Raw genomic sequence first — 15,693 nt, 5'->3', positions numbered from 1 at the left:
CCCTTTTCTGGTGTGTCTGAAGACAGCTACAGTGTACTTACATATAATAAATAAATAAATAAATATTTAAAAAAAAAAAGGAAACCACTTCCTCCAAGAACCGTAAGGCCGAGGCTGAGGAGGAAGACTTTATTGTTCCAACAAGGGTCTCTGAATTAATTACTCTGGGGTTCTTTTCCCCTCCCTCTTGTCAGGCATCGAAACCCGATCTGTAACTGAGGTACTTGCGCACGTAGACAGCCCCCACAGCCAGGAGGACCCCCACCAGGGTTGCGATGGAGGTAGAGGCCAAGGCTATGGAGGCTGGGCTTAAAGCTGTGGACAAGAGTAAAAATCAGGAAGAGGTCTGATGACCGCCAAGCTTGGGGCTCACGCCTGTTCTGCAGACTCTTTTGGAGTGGCAACATCCCCTCTCCCGCACCAACTCCCCCGGGATTGCAGGATGCCTCACCGAGGACTGTCAACATAACAGGTGCCGAGCTGCTGCGCACCACTAGCCCGTCGAGATTGAGGCGCGCGTGGCAGGTGAGTGGCTGCCAGAGGTCGTTAAGTCCGGCCCGCATCACGTAGGTCAAAGTGACATTAGCCAAATCTGAACCGGTGAAGCGCTCCAGACTTTCACGATAAACCACTCGGCCACCTTTCCTCAGGCTCATCACCAAGAACCCCACTGGGAACACGTGCGTCACATAGCATCGCAGAGTGTACTTGTGGCCCACTAGGACCGGAGGCTCCAAGATCACGCTTCTGGGTCGTTCTAAGGCAAGAGGGATAAGGCCCACAGGCACCCCTTAAAGCAATTGCCAATTACCCGCTTCCTCCAGCCCTCTCCCCTCACCCCAGCCCGGCCTGAGCCCCGGTCTCCCTCACTGTAAGCAGTGATCCTGGCGGTGGCCTCTCGGGTTTCTCCTGCGCAGGTGACGACGCAGCGCACCTTGGAATTCCAGGACCTCACATCCAGTAGCTGGTAAGATACCCAGCCGGATCCATTGACTGTCCTTCCCTGTTGCAGTTGAGTGCGCAGGCTGGAATGCACCGACAGGGGGCAGTTGTGGCTGCAGTTAAGCCACACTGAGCCCCCGGGAGGCACGGCCTCCAGCTCTGGACTAAGACGCACCCAGAAAGGTGCTGAGGTCACGGAAGGCGCGGGAGGGCTTTGCATCCACTCATGCTGGGGGCTCCCACCCCTCGGATAGGCAGCCGCCAGCAAAAGCGACGGGAGCAGAAGGACAGACTCCATGGCACAAAGCCCGCGCGGAAGTGCGGGCAGAACGCCAGGGAGCTTAGGCTGGCCGGGGGAGATAAGAAGGCACCCTGGGCACGCCCCAGAATGGGCCCGGCCGCGGCCCTGATGAAGATACCTGCTTCTCCTCCCATCAGACCCTACAGTCAACCAAAAGCCATTGGACAGTTCTGAACCTGCTCTTTAGTTTTTACTTAAGCCCCAAGAGGTCATTAAACAATTAAAAAAATAAGCCGGACAGTGCTAGCGCATGCCTTTAATCCCAGCACTTGGGAGACAGAGGCAGGTAGATTTCTGAGTTCGAGGCCAGTCTGGTCTACAGAGTGAGTTCCAGGACAGCCAGAGCTACACAGAGAAACTCTGTTTCGAAAAACCAAAAATAAAATAAAATAACCAGTTGGCGGTGGCGAATGTCTTTGATCCCAGCACTCCCAGGCAGACAGATCTTTGTGAGTTCCAGGCCATCCTGATCTACACCGGGGAACCTTGTCTTGGAAAACAAACAAATCTAAAGTAGATTTTACTAGACATAGCAGTGGCTTTGTCATTTAATCCCAGCATTTGGGGAAACAGGTTGGCCCAACTCTGTGAAGTCAAGGCCAGCCCATTCCACATAGCAGGTTCCAGGACAGCCAGGGCTACAAAGACAGCCGGTCTCAAAAACAAAACAAAACAAAAACAAAAGACAAAAAAACAAAAATGAAGGGGGGAAAAAAGCAACCTGATCCACAGAGTCAGGGTTAACAGGCAACCCTTTGAGGAAGTGTAGGAGTCAGCAACACTTAGGGCTTTGGCTGAATGATGTGACAACCGTACTCAGACTCACAAGACTCTCAGGCCAACATAAAACTTTATTGATTCAAAGGAAAGGCTTCTGTGCTGGGAGGGGTGCCTACGCTCCCACAACAGCTTGCAGGACCCTTCTAAGGGTTTGAAATATTTTCTTCCAGGGTTTCTCTTTGAGGTGGAGCTGGGGGGGGGGGTATGCAGGGACTGACCATGATTTCATGAGCATGAGACTCCATTGTCCAGCTGCTAAGGGTGAGCACCCATATTTAGACATGGTGGCTGACACTGGGAACAAAGGTAGGAATGTCTGTGGGTGGGGAGGTGGTTACTCATGCTGCTGCTGGGAGACTCCAGGGTGTGGAGGAGGCAGGGATCTCAGAGGTCTACAAGGGGCAGAGAACCACTGCTAGTTCACATAGTATTTATGTGACTAGTAAAAAAAAAAATGGCCCTTTTGAGAAAAGCATCCCGACCAGCGGAGAAACCCTCGAACCACACGTGATCTTTCCGCAGACTCTGATGTGTGTACAGCCTCTGTGGCAGGGTCCAGGCAATAACTTGTATGTCCACCTCCTCTCTCCTCTACTATCTATATGGGGTACTCAATAAATAGCTGCTGAAACTCTGTATTAATAAATACATCAAGAAGAGTTGGGGACAATGTCTCAGCTTTCCTGGGTCAGAGGAGGTGTGGTCTTCCTGTTTTACTGGATGTCACGTCTTCCTTAGGCAGGGGTCCCTCAGCAGGGGCAATAGAGAACGAAGTCAGCCTTTCTTGGCTGAAGGCCCACCGGGCTGTAGGTGCGTCTGGGTCACACGTGTTCACAGTCTTGCTCCATCCACCGAGTCCTCTTAGCCCCGAGGCTACAAGTGTGCATCCCACCCAGGCCACCATCCTGTCCTGTGACAGCCAGAGGAGGTGGCTGAGGGTAAATGTCGTCTACTGGTCTGTTCAAAAGCAGCAACAGCTGTCGCCCTGCAAGGTGGTCCAGGCAGGTGTTGGTGTCCAGTTGGCTCAGGGGGGTGGGGCTTGTACCTTCAGTCTCATGGCCTCCTCCTGAGCCTTCTGTAACTTGTATATCCTGATCTTCCTCTGCTGGTTATAAACGTAAATGGCCACAAACACAAGGCTCAGAGTGAACAGTACCGCCACCACAATGATTATGGCCAACTTATTCTGAGGGTGGTCTGTGTGGTAGAGACAGAAAGGAACGGTGAGATTTGAGGCCCTGGCACCTAGCCCACACCTCACCCAGCCTTATATCCTGGGATACTCACACAGCACTGTCAGGTACACGTCCCTGGTGACATTCCCATGGGAGCTAAAGGCATGGCACTCATAGGTACCATTCATCTCCCGTTTGACAGACTTCACCATCCCGACAGGCAGCAGGGCACCATCTGTCTTCCGTCTGCAGGTCAGCTTAGGAGATGGATTCCCCCAGGCCTGGCATTTCAGGTTCTGCTGAGACCCCTCATGCCAGGTCCAGTTCCCCAAGCAGTCCTTCTCGTCCAGCCGAGGACCATCTGGAGAAATAGTGGAAGAGACACAGATGAGGGCAATCTCCGAGGGCACGTGGGGCGTTAGGGGACGGCTACCCTGCAGCCTACTCACACAGCACGTACAGTTCCAGGGTCTGGTTTTTAGATAGGAACTTCCCGGCCACCTCCAGGGACGCAGAGCAAAAGAAGAGTCGTTTGTGATCCTCCGAGCTGGCATTCAGTGTGAACTGGACCTGTGGGGTGGGTGGCCCGGGCGGAGCACCGCTCAGAAGCACCACCTGCGCCCCACCGTGGGCTTCACACTTCACGGTTACTTGGTTCCCTTCTGAGACCTCCAGCTGGCTCAGGGTCAGGACCGGCGCTGAAAAGTCTGGGGGCGGGACACACCGTAAGCCCCGCCCGGTGCAAGCCCCGCCCTTGACCACTCAGCCTCAAGTACAAGGTAGACCTCTAGTGTCAGCCTCAATCTCCAACATTGGCCATCCAAGAACTGGGCCTAGCTGAAACTAGACCTTTTGAAAGGCTTACCCCCACACTTTTTGAGACAGGGTCTCACTGTGTAGCCCTAGCTGGCCTGGAACTCACAGAAGGATCCTGGCCACCTCTGCCACCCCTGTGCTGGGGTTAAAACAGTGCTAAGCCTCGCTTCAGTTCTATCTCTTGAAAGTGCCCCTGGTGCCAGTCCTTATTCCTGAATGGGCTACCAAGTTAGGCTACGCCCCTGAAAGGCCCACCTATAGTGTCAATCCTGTCCTTGCCAGTCATACCCTTTTAGTACCCCTCCGTTGGGGTCAGTCAGGTCTCAACATCGCTATCTCTGGACTAAACCCCGCCCCTTCTTACTGTAGATCGTCAGGATCCTCTGAGTCTCCAGGATCTGGTCCGCCAGCTCCAAAACACAGCGCAGCGGCAGGGTTCTGTCGAACTCCTCAGTCACCTCTACCAAGGCAGTGGTTGACACAGAGTCTCTGCTGTTTGTGCTCTCCTGGGTCAGCATCCGGCCTCCTAGCTCCAGGTATATTCGAGCTTCAGAGGCAGGAAACAGGTCTTCCAGGGAACAAAACAACTTCTGCTGGGTGCCCACCTCCAGGAGGTCAGGGGTGTCGAGCTTCGGGATGGTACCCGGAAGATCTTGGGAGAGAAGACAGGCATGAGCAAATGGAGTTCCCGGGGTCTGATTTTTTTTAACAGCAACTGCCCAGCCACCTCCAAGGCCATAGAGCAAAAGGCGTGTCCCTTGTGATCCTCAGGGCTGGCACTCAAGTGTGAGTTGGACCTATGGGGTCCACTCACAACTCTCTCTTTTTCTTTCTTTTTATTTATTTATTTGCTGTGTATATATATGTATGTGAATCACTTGTGGAGATCAAAGGACAACTTTCGCTGGGCGGTGGTGGCGCATGCCTTTAATCCCAGCACTTGGGAGACAGAGGCAGACGGATTTCTGAGTTCGAGGCCAGCCTGGTCTACAGAGTGAGTTCCAGGACAGCCAGGGCTATACAGAGAAACCCTGCCTCGAAAAAATTAATTAATTTAATTAATTTTTTTTTAAAAAAGGACAACTTTCAGGAGTCAGTTTCTCTTTTGCAAGCTGGGAGTTGAACTCAGGTCATCAAGCTTGGATGCAAGCCCCTTCCTTTACCCACTGAGCCATCTCGCCATCCCCACCTTTCCCCTTTTGCCAGGGTCGGCTTCCTTCCAAGAACCCACTTGCCCACTGTGCAGGAATAGTGCCTCACCGAAAGTCCGGAGCTGCCAGACCTCGGAGACATTGGAGAACAATCCCAGCCCTTGAGGCCTGAGGTCCAATTCTATGAGGCATGAGAAATTGGCTCTGTCGTCGTCTCTGCTAGCCAGCACCGTGAATGTGATATTCTTGGGGTCCTTGGGGTCCTTGGGGTCCTCGTCTACTGGCTGGCGGCTCAGTGTCTCCTCCCCGCGGAGCAGCACTGTTGAGAGCTGGGTCCTCGGTGCCCCGCCATACACCCGGCAGCGCAGGGTAAGGTTCTTGCCCACCTGCTGCCAGGTGGGCAGAGGGTCCATCTCCACACGCTCCGGGATCGCTGCAGAGAAAACGGGGTTTGGGGATCCTGTAAGCTGGACTGCTGTAGACAGACCCACACCTGCCTGAAGACTTCAGTCTTACCCAAGCACACCCACCACCTAAGCAACCAGGAATGCAGAGAGCTTTGGGGAAAGCTAGAGAGGAGGCTAGGAGTGTTTGCACAAGGATCGTCAACCATTCCCAGCAGCGACAGCTAAGCGGTGGAAAGACACTCCAAAATATATCATCAGGAAACTGCAAATAAGTAGGAATACATGTATCTGGGTGTGCTAAAGGTTGAGGGGTGGTGGCCCAGTTTTAGAGGACCTGCCTACCAGATAGGAAGCCCTGGGTTACATACCCAGTCTCACAAATAAGATTAAATTAAATTCAAATGGGCCAGTGAGATAGCTCAATGGGTAAATGTGCTTGCCACATAACCTAAGTATCCAGATTCAATCCCTGGATCCCAGGCTGGGCAGCGGTGGCAGAGGCCTTTAATCCCAGCACTTGGGAGGCAGAGGCAGGTGGATCTGTGAGTTCAAGGCCAGCCTGGTCTATAGAGTGACTTCCAGAACAGCCACAGCTACACAGAGAAACCCTGTCTGGGAAAACAGATAATCCCTGGGTCCCATGTAAAATTGAACAAAGAGAAAAGCTCCACAAAGCTTTTCTGACCTCCATATTCACCTGGCATGCAGGTGTACACTCACACATCATACACACACAAGAAAAACAACAAAGGAACCAGGCAAGGTGGTGCAATCTTTAGTCCCAGCATTTGGGAGGCAGATCTCTCAGTTCGAGGCCAGCCTAGTCTATAGAGTGAGTTCCAGGGCAGTCGGGGCTACACAGTGAGACCTCATTTCTCTCAAAGTAAAAATAAATAAGACAAAACAATAAAAGCTGAGAATGATGGTACAGCCTGTGATCCCAGCCAAAGCAGGAGATCGGTAAGGCTGAGGCTGGCTGAGACAAAGTGAATTGAGGTATGAAAACTTAACCCACACTTGTGTCAAAACTTTCTGTAAGATTAATTGATTAAATTTTCATGATAACAAAGAGTTGGGGTGTGCAGATCCAGGACCTTATTCTGTATTTTTGTGAGATAGTAGTTATTGGAGACCCTGTCCCCAAATTAAAAAGAGTTAAGGCTGTACCTCCGTGGTAAAACCCCTGTATAGAATCTCTCAGTGAAGAGCCGAGGGACGTGGTTCAGTAGTGGAACCCCAGGGCAATCACCTTCTTTCCTATATTTTTCCTTTTCTTTCTTTCCTTCTTTCTTTCTTTTTCTTTTTCTTTTCTTTTTTTTTTTTTTTTTTTTTTTTTTTTTTTTTTTTTTTTTTTTTTTTTTTTTTTTTTTTGCCTTTTGAGGTAGGATCTCACATACTATAGTTAGCTTGGCCTATAGCATTCGTCCAGCACAGAGTCTTCTATTAGGTAAAGATGTTGTAAAGTAGGTAATACATGTCTTTAATCCCAACACTCAGGAGGCATAGGCAGGCATATATCTCTGTGAGTTCAAGGCCAGCCTGGTCTCCATTCAAGCTATGTAGAGAGTCAGTATTAAAAAGAAAAAAAAAGTCAGATATTACAATTCTACAAATACAGTGTATAGTGGTGCTCCTCCCCCAGCCCCGCTACCCTGTTTAATCTCAGCACTTGGGAGGCAGAGGCAGGGGGGATTCTGTGAGTTGAGGCTAGCCTGTTCTACAGAGTTCTAGCTCAGCTAGGGATACATAGTGAAAATCCTGTCTTAAAAACAAACAAACCAGGGACTGGAGAGATGGCTCAGTGGTTAAGAGCATCAACTCTTCTTCCAGAGGTCCTGAGTTCAATTCCTAGCAACCACATGGTGGCTCACAACCATCTGTAATGAGATCTGATGCCCTCTTCTGGTGTGTCTGAAGACAGCATATTGTACTCACATACAATAAAATAAATAATTAAAAAACAAAAAAACCCAAACAAACCAAATGGTAAGGTTGTCCTCAGCTACCCATGAAGGAGGGTAGCCTGCACTATGTCAGACACAGTCTCACAGAGGGTTGGACTGAGAAATGATTCATAAAGTTGGGTGTTTGCCACCCAAGCATGATGACCTGAATTCAATCTGGTGGAAGAGAAAATAGATTCCAAAATTTGACTTCTAAGGGCTGAGCTGATGGCTCAGTGGTCAGCGGTGGCATTTGGGACCCTCCTCTGGCCACTGCACCAGGCACTACTTGCAGGCAAAACATCCATGTACATAAAATAAAAACAAATTATTTTGTAAATCTTGACCTCTGAGCCCTGCAACGGTGGCACACATCTTTAGTCCCAGCACTTGGGAGGCATAGGTAGTTGGGTATCTTTGAGTACCAGGCCAGCCTGGACTACAGAGCAAGTTCCGAGGCAATCAGTCCATAGTGTGAAACCATGGCCAGAGCCTGCTTCGCTGTATTAAAACACTGGCACACGGAGAAGGGCATGGTAAGGACATTGGTCTTACTTCTTGACACTGAACCAAATCCTGATTTCTCCATTCTTCAAATATTTGTCTGCCCCTCCCAGCTTGGATGTTTCAATCACAAGAATCACAAGCAGGAAGCTCAGGCAGGCTTCTGCTGGATCCCATTGCTGCCTGCTTCCAGTAATCCAGCTTTCTGCCATACAGATCCCAGGACCACTCCCAGACCTGCCGAGGCTCCCTGGCTCCCCAAGGAGAAATCTCTGGACAGAAGCCACGCTGGCTGACACCCATGTGCTAACGCCAAGCAAGATAGTAGTTTCCTGCTCCAGCCTTGCTCCGGGCTGCTCCCTCTGCCTGGAATATCCCACCAGCCCCTGCTTAGGTTTTAGGGTTCTTGTTTGTTATCCCTACCCCCTACTTCACTCACCCCAAGGCTGACCTGGAATTCATTATGTAGACCAGACTAGTCTTGAACTCTGCTTTCCAAGTACTGCACCACCACGCCAGGTTATCAGGCTGAGGTTCACTGTGTTCATAGCATAGAAATTAAATCATAGGGCTGGAGAGATGGCTCAGCAGTTAAGAGCACTGACTGCTTTTCCAAAGGTCCTGAGTTCAAATCCCAGCACCACATGGTGGCTCACAACCATTCATAATTAGATCTGATGCCCTCTTCTGGTGTGTCTGAAGACAGCTACACTGTACTTAGAAATAATAATAAATAAATCTTTAAAAAAATGAAAAAAAAAAGAAATTAAGTCACAGTTGAACAGCCTAAGTGACAGACAGAAATGCAGCAAAGCCAGAATTCCAGCCCCAGCCTTGGGTTTCTAAGATCAGGTACCTGGGAAAGTTCTTCAGAGGGACTTCCCAAGGCCTCAAGGAATACGTGGGGACTTCCCTCTCTCCAGGGCAGCAGTGGTACATACAACCACATCCTCCAAACCTCAAGCTAAGCTGAGATTTCCCAAAGGCTTCTGTTCAGCTACCACTAAGATTGATGGCCTTTGGGCTTCCCTGTATCATACCATGGTGTGACATGATCAATAAGTAAACCAAGATGTCAAAGGCCCAGTGGTCACCCAGTTCCTCAGGCGTTAATTCCAAAGCCAAAGACAGCTGAGTATAACCTCTCCCTGGAATTCCCCAGTGAGGAGCTGTGGGCATAGTTCATGGTAAGAGCCCGTTCCTAGGATACCCAGAGCAGCTGGGTAGCAGGTTGGCAGTTAGTGCTGACCTAACAAGTGAGGCCCCAGGTTCCATGTATAAACACAGCCTTCCTCATCCTATCCCTTCTGCTCACAAATACAGAATCAGTCATAGCACTCCTTCTCAGCACGTGTTTCCTTTTAAGGTATAACAATTCCCGCAGGTAGGAAGAACCGTCTACATTCTTTTATGCAGTTGCATACTATTCCATGGTGTGCCCAAACCAAACTTTATCTTGCCATCTCTGGGGTTCTCTACCTTTGAGTGCTTTGTAAATGTTTGACCTTCAAATACAACTACCGTGTGACTTAGAGGTGGAGCTCAGTAGCAGAGCACATACCTGGCCAAGAACAAAGCCCCGAGGGACCATCCTCAGCCCTAAGGAGCAGAACAGACCTAGATCCTAACCAGTTCCCTGTGGGAGGGACCAAGACTAGAGCTTGATGATCCAGGGTGCACACACACACACACACACACACACAAAGAACTGATATCCAGTCCAGGCGTGGAAGCACACACCTACAGTCTGGATGCTTGAGAAGTGGGTGCATCAAGAGCAAGAAGTTAAAGCCAACTTACTTTAAAAAATAAACAGGTGGTTCAGCAGTTAAGAGCACCGGCTGCCATTGCAAAGGACTGGGACTCGGTTCCCAGGACCCACATAGTGGCTCACTCAAGTTCCGGGTTTCAATACCCTTTTCTGACCTCCACATGTGGGCACATTCATATATGTAGGCACACACACACACACACACACACACACACACACATATATACATTTTAAAAATAAATAAAAACAGGGCCAGCAGGCTGGGTGATGGTAGTGGCACACACCTTTAATCCCAGTATTTGGGAGCCCAATGTAGGCAGATGGAGGCCAGCCTGGTCTACAGAAAAATAAAACAAAAAACAAAACCCAATAAACAATAAAGAGGACTAGTAAGATGGTTCAGAGAGTGGAGGCACTTGCCACCAGGCCTGCTGACCCGAGTTCCTACTCTCCAGGACCCACCTGGAAGGCGAGAAAAGACTCCTCCAGCTTGCAAGTTGTCCTCTGATCCTGGCACATGCGCATATACACCGGATCTCTGTGCATCCCTGGCTGGCCTGGAACTCTGTACCAGGCTAGCTTTTAACTGACAAAGATACTCTTGCCTCTGCCTCTCAGGAGCTGGGACTAAAAGCATGCACCACTGCACCCAGCATAATTTAAAAAATAAACTAAAAATTAAAAAGTGCAATCCAAACTCCAGGGATGTAGTCTATTAGACCAATCATAAGCCGTTATTCAGTCCTCAGAGGAAACAGGACATTAGGCAGGTATTGAAGTGAGTAACATGCTACACTTGCCTAAATCATATCACTTGCTGCCTCTTGGGATGCCACACATTGTAGACCATGACACCCTGTAATGTGAAACTGGAGCTCCACTGTTGATGCCAAACAAGGTTTCTCTCTCTCTCCCTCTCTCTCCCCAATGTCCCATGTAGTCCAGGCTAGACTACCCCCGAATTAGGTATCCAAGGATGAGTGTGAACTTCTAAGAGCCTTGTTCTTTCTACTCTTGAGTCCTGGGGTGACAGGTGTTTTTAAGGGTCAGATCCAGCTCAGAGGCTTGGTCTATAGCTCAGTGGCAGAGTCCTGGCCTTGAAATCACTAAGTCCTTGGTTCAATCCCCAAGATCAGGTAAGCCAAGTATGGGCTACCAGCCTATAGTCCCAGCACCAGAAAGTGTGTCAGTTCAAGGCCATCCTCAGCTATGCAGTGAGTCCAAGGCCTAAGAGCACTGGCTGTTCTTCCAGAGGATTCAAGTTCAATTCCCAGCACTGTTTGTAACTCCAGTTCCAGGGGATCTGACACCCTTACACAGACATACATGTAGGTAAACCACCAATGCACATAAAATAAAAAATAGATTATTTTTAAAAACCCAAAACATTAGATACAATTAATCACAGAGTACAGTTAAGCAAAACAACATCGAACAATCCAGGCATCCAATGGTGGCATTCTGGAATGTTCTAAATTCCTATGGCACACTCTGCTGGCAGATGTTTAAAGAGATCTCTAAGTAACTGTGGGACTTTCCAAGGCTGTCACATCCCCAGTGGGTTTCCCTGCTCCCGGCCCCTCACCCTGCCACTCACAATACACGGTGATGGTAGCGGAAGCAGAAGACTGCATGGTGCCACAGTTCTCAAAGCACAGTGGACTGCTGTCCTCCCCGATGTCGCTCAGCTTAAACAGCTTCCAGTTGGGTCCACTCTCCAGTTCGTCTTTCAGCCACTGAGTCTCCAAGCCCAGGTAGAGGCGCTCGTTGCAAGAGGAAGAGCAGTTCACCTGCACAGACCCACCTCGAGGCAGGAAGGCTTCTCTGGGATAGATGGATACTTGAGCATCACCAGGCCCTGGAACAAAACGGGGAGATGAGAGGAAGCTGGGTTATCCGTGTGACTTCAGGGCCAGGTGCTGACCTCGACGCAGCCTTGAGCTAGACAGAATTCTGCAGCCCATGCAGGAGGCAATTGTACCTGAGCACACAAGGCAACAAATTACGGGTGCTGAGGGGCTGGGCTCAGTGGGCAGAACAACTGCCTGGCATGACTGAAGCTGAGCTTCATCTCCTCTTAGCACCCAGAAACTGGGTGTGGTGGCACACGCCTGTAATTCCAGCACTCGGGGAGGAATCAGGGGTTGAGTATGATCCTTGGTTACAAATGAAGTCAAAGAGCAGCCTGGATACAGGGACCCAGGTTTTCAGGCATGCTAGGAAAGCGCTCTGCCCACTGAGCCCAGCTCCAGCCCAGCCTCGGATGGGGGTTGGGTTGTTGTTTTTGTTGTTGTTTTTTGGTTTTTGTTTTGTTTTGTTTTGTTTTTCTGAGGTAGGGTTTTATTATGTAGCCCTGACTGCCCTGGAACTCACTCTGTAGACCAGGCTGGCCTCACAAATGCCTACCTCTCTCTGCCTTCCAAGTGCTGGGACTAAAGGCCAATTCCAGGACAGCCAGGGCTATACAGAGAAACCCTGCCTCAGGGAAAAAAAAAAAAAAAAAAAAAAGAAGAGGAAGAGGGTGAAATGAGAAGATCCTCTGGGTGGTGGTGGTCACATTAAAAATGTGTCCCCAATGCCAGATGTGGTGGCATACACCATTAATTCCAGCACTCAGAAGGCAGAGGAATCATGAGTTTGAGGCTAGCTTGATCTATACAGTGAGTTTTAGCTACACAGTAAGACACTGCTTTGTTTGTTTGGTGGTTGAGATTATCCCTCAGTCCAGAGTGGAAGTGGCTCAGAAATAGAGCACTTCACTAACTTATACAAAGGCTTGAGGCCCACCTCCAACCAAGCCTTCGGGAGGCTGAAGATCAGGAGTTAGCCTGGCCTGGAGTACAGCTTGCAGATGAGCCTGGCCCTCACGGTTTCTATGTGAAAACATTAAAAAGGAGCCAACCAGAGGCTGAGCAGGTAAAGGGTTAGCCAGCAAGTCTGGCTACAGCCCTCAGCCCTCAGAGCCCCTGCAGCAGGAGGGGGCGGTCCTGCAAGCTGCCTTCTGAGCTCCATGTTTATGCCCTGGCACAAGCATATACAGGTACAATAAGTAAATAAAATGTAATTAAGTAATTAAGTGAAAACAACCATGGGGGCGGGTGTGTGTGGAACCATTCCGGAGGCAGAGGCAGACAGGTCTCTCAGTTCCAGGCCAGCCTGGTCTACCAAACAAGCCCAGGGCCACACAGAGAAATCCTGACTCAAAAAAACAAGACCAACCAAATCAAAAAAAGAGATTAAAACAACAAAAACACTGAGCTCAGTTTCTCCCCTCCCCCAACAAAGATCCCAGTGCTGTGATTGGTAGTCTGGTGGAGGTAATACAGCTAGAGACTCTCCTCGATACCTCTGGAATTATTCGGGCTCCTTGGGAAACCCTGAGGCTAAGAAGAAGTCATCCAGCTAGGAGTAATGGATTCTGGGAATCCAGGTCAGGAGCCTCCGGTTAGCTGCTGAACAAGTTCTGAATCTTCCACTCATAGGAGGACTGCAGGCGCCGCCCCCAGGCTACAGCAAGGTGGGGAGTCCTGAGCTATCTCACTCTGGCTCCAGGGTACACCAACCCTGGAATTCCCCAGCGCAGAAGCAGCCTGGACTTCCCCAGGGGTGAGGATGAGGAACGGGTGCCCGTGGGGGAGGGAACCGGACCTCAAGATTCAGCTTAGGACAGGCCAGCCCCTCAGACCATCTGTTCCCCACCTGGCCATATTCTGACTGCCCACAGTTCCATTACACAGACCAGGAGCCCAAGTTCTAAACGTAGGCGTTTATAGGAGAGTAGTGGGTCTTGAGCCTGTAACCCGAAGAGCCCGAGGCTTTGAGGACTGAGTTCAAGGCCAGCCTAGGCTAACGTGTCAAGGCAGCATTCTCAAAAAAAGAAGGGAGAGGAAGAGGGGACGGAGAGAGAGAGAGAAGACAGAGGACAGAGGCGGGGAGCGAAGGGCAAGGGGGGAAAGAGAGGGAGAGAGAGAGAGAGAGAGAGGGAAGGAGAGAGAGAGAAAGAGAGAGGGAGGGAGGGAGAGACAGAGAGAGGGAGAGAGAGAGGGGGAGGGAGGAAGAGAGGGAGGGAGGGAGAGAGAGAGAGAAAGAGAGAGGGAAAGAGAGAGAGAAAGAGAGAGGGAGGGAGGGAGGGAGGGAGAGAGAGAGAGAGAGAGAGAGAGAGAGAGAGAGAGAGAGAGGAGACTGAGACCGAGACTTGAGTTCTGTAGCCCACCCATGGATTGATGCTATGTGGGATTCAAACTTCGGGCTATTAGTTTTCAACCCTGGGTTTCCAATCCCACTTCCCGTTATTAACAGTTGAATGTATATGCTGTTCCGCTGGCCGAGGAGCAGGGATTTCCACCGTGCTCTGGGTCCACCTGGAGTTTGGAGACCTGCCCTACAAAGCGACCCCACCTCAGACTCACCAGGGATCACAACAGCGACCAGGACCAGGAGCAGAGGCAGTGTGGGCTTGGCACGGGTTGAAGCCATTGCAGGACCAGGGCAAAGTGCAGGAGCAACGGAGCAGGGCTCTAGCACTGGGTGCAGGCTCAAGCTGGCGGCCGCTTTTATAGTCTCTGGCCACGGGGGGCCGTGGGGCGGTGCTGTCGGGGCCACTTTCCCGGAAACCTCGCGCCTTCCCCTCCGGAACGAGGGCTTCGGTATTTCCGGATGGAGACTGTGCCCTGGCCGCGAGGGGTGGTCCTGCCTCGCTAGCCCCTGCGATCTAGGAATTTCCAAACTGAAGTAATGTAATGACATGTGGAGGGCGGGGTATGTGGGGGGAGGTGGTGTCAGAGACCAGAAGGTGAGTCCGGAGAGAAGGCCCTCGGCCTCCAGGAGTCACGCCTCCAGGTTAATTGGTTGACTAGTGCCCTGCGACAGACTTCAGGACGGCCATCCCCTCGAAGGGGTAAACTGAGGCTCGGCATTTCTCAGGGATCCGAAATCAAGTCCTGATTCCCCAACTACTGCAAGCCTCTTTAAGCCACCAGACAAGCCCTTGCCAGGGATAAGGGCTCCCTGGAATCCGTATGGGACGCCATCCATTCAGAGGTGCCCCTGTACCCAGGGCCACGCTCCACCCACTTGACAACTAGGGATTTTCGGAGCAGCGATCCAAGCAGGCCCGGACAGATCCACTGTGAGCAAGTCCTGCCTGAGGAGCGTCGTGCAGTCCTCACGTCCCTCCTCCCACTCACGAGGGCTCCCGCCCCCGCGGCCTCGCTTCCCCTTTTCTGCTTTGACTGTTGGGGCGTCTTGACAGCTCCCCCAAAAGGAAGGAAGAAGTCTGGTCCTGTGGCGTGGAGCCCTGCACCGCCCTTTCCTAGACTGGGTGAGAAACTCAGAACTCTGAAGAGGAGAGGCATCTCTCAGAAAAGAGAGATCACCACCCCCCTCCCCAGCGCGCCCTCTGGGTCTCCTCTCCTCTTTCCTCTCCCCAACTTCCTCTACCCTCTCGCCCCGCCCCGTGCTACTTTCTCCCCTTTCTCCTCTCATCTCTCCCCATTTCTGTCTCTTCTTGAGGTCAGGTGTCAAGTAGCTCGGGGCGGCCTCAAATGCCTTGTAGCTGAGGATGGACCTTGAACTCCTGATCCTGCCTCATGCTCCACCGCTCTTGCTTTCGGCAGGGAAACTGAGGCAGACCTTGAACAACGAGGTTGGACAAAGAGAGATCTCAAACCCTAGTCTTCCAAGACTCAGTGGCTTGCTTACTGGCCTTTGGACGCCTGAGGCTTCCTGTTTTAAGACGCCTATACAGTTGCTGTGGAGACCAGCCCTGGGCCAGGAGGTCGTGCTGCAGCTGCGGAAGGGAGAGGTCGAGATGCGCGCGTGCTCTTCCTCCAGAGCCCATAGCTCCCAGGCCACTCCACACCCACGCCTGAAGTCTGGGTATTCCTAAGGAATTTCCACGGGGA

The 15,693-nt window shown here is 51.1% G+C and overlaps 2 protein-coding genes across 2 annotated transcripts; both read right to left on the bottom strand.

The window, feature by feature from the left end:
- Positions 1-114: 114 nt before the first annotated feature.
- On the bottom strand, positions 115-1,315 carry Icam4 (intercellular adhesion molecule 4 (Landsteiner-Wiener blood group)). Its single transcript, XM_031343987.1, has 3 exons — positions 871-1,315; positions 452-757; positions 115-315 (listed from the first exon to the last, which is right to left on the bottom strand). The coding sequence occupies exons 1-3, from the start codon at positions 1,238-1,240 to the stop codon at positions 191-193; spliced, it is 801 nt and encodes a 266-aa protein (XP_031199847.1). The 5' UTR covers positions 1,241-1,315; the 3' UTR covers positions 115-190.
- A 759-nt stretch (positions 1,316-2,074) lies between these two features.
- Positions 2,075-14,430, bottom strand: Icam1 (intercellular adhesion molecule 1). Its single transcript, XM_031344768.1, has 7 exons — positions 14,200-14,430; positions 11,388-11,648; positions 5,275-5,598; positions 4,379-4,666; positions 3,648-3,905; positions 3,311-3,559; positions 2,075-3,220 (listed from the first exon to the last, which is right to left on the bottom strand). Exons 1-7 carry the CDS (start codon positions 14,264-14,266, stop codon positions 3,048-3,050), a joined length of 1,620 nt encoding a protein of 539 aa, XP_031200628.1. The 5' UTR covers positions 14,267-14,430; the 3' UTR covers positions 2,075-3,047.
- Between the last annotated feature and the right edge of the window lie 1,263 nt (positions 14,431-15,693).

This window comes from Mastomys coucha, unplaced genomic scaffold (assembly GCF_008632895.1).
Source record: "Mastomys coucha isolate ucsf_1 unplaced genomic scaffold, UCSF_Mcou_1 pScaffold23, whole genome shotgun sequence".
Taxonomy (NCBI): Eukaryota; Metazoa; Chordata; class Mammalia; order Rodentia; family Muridae; genus Mastomys; species Mastomys coucha.
This window is presented reverse-complemented; position numbering and strand designations above follow the sequence as displayed.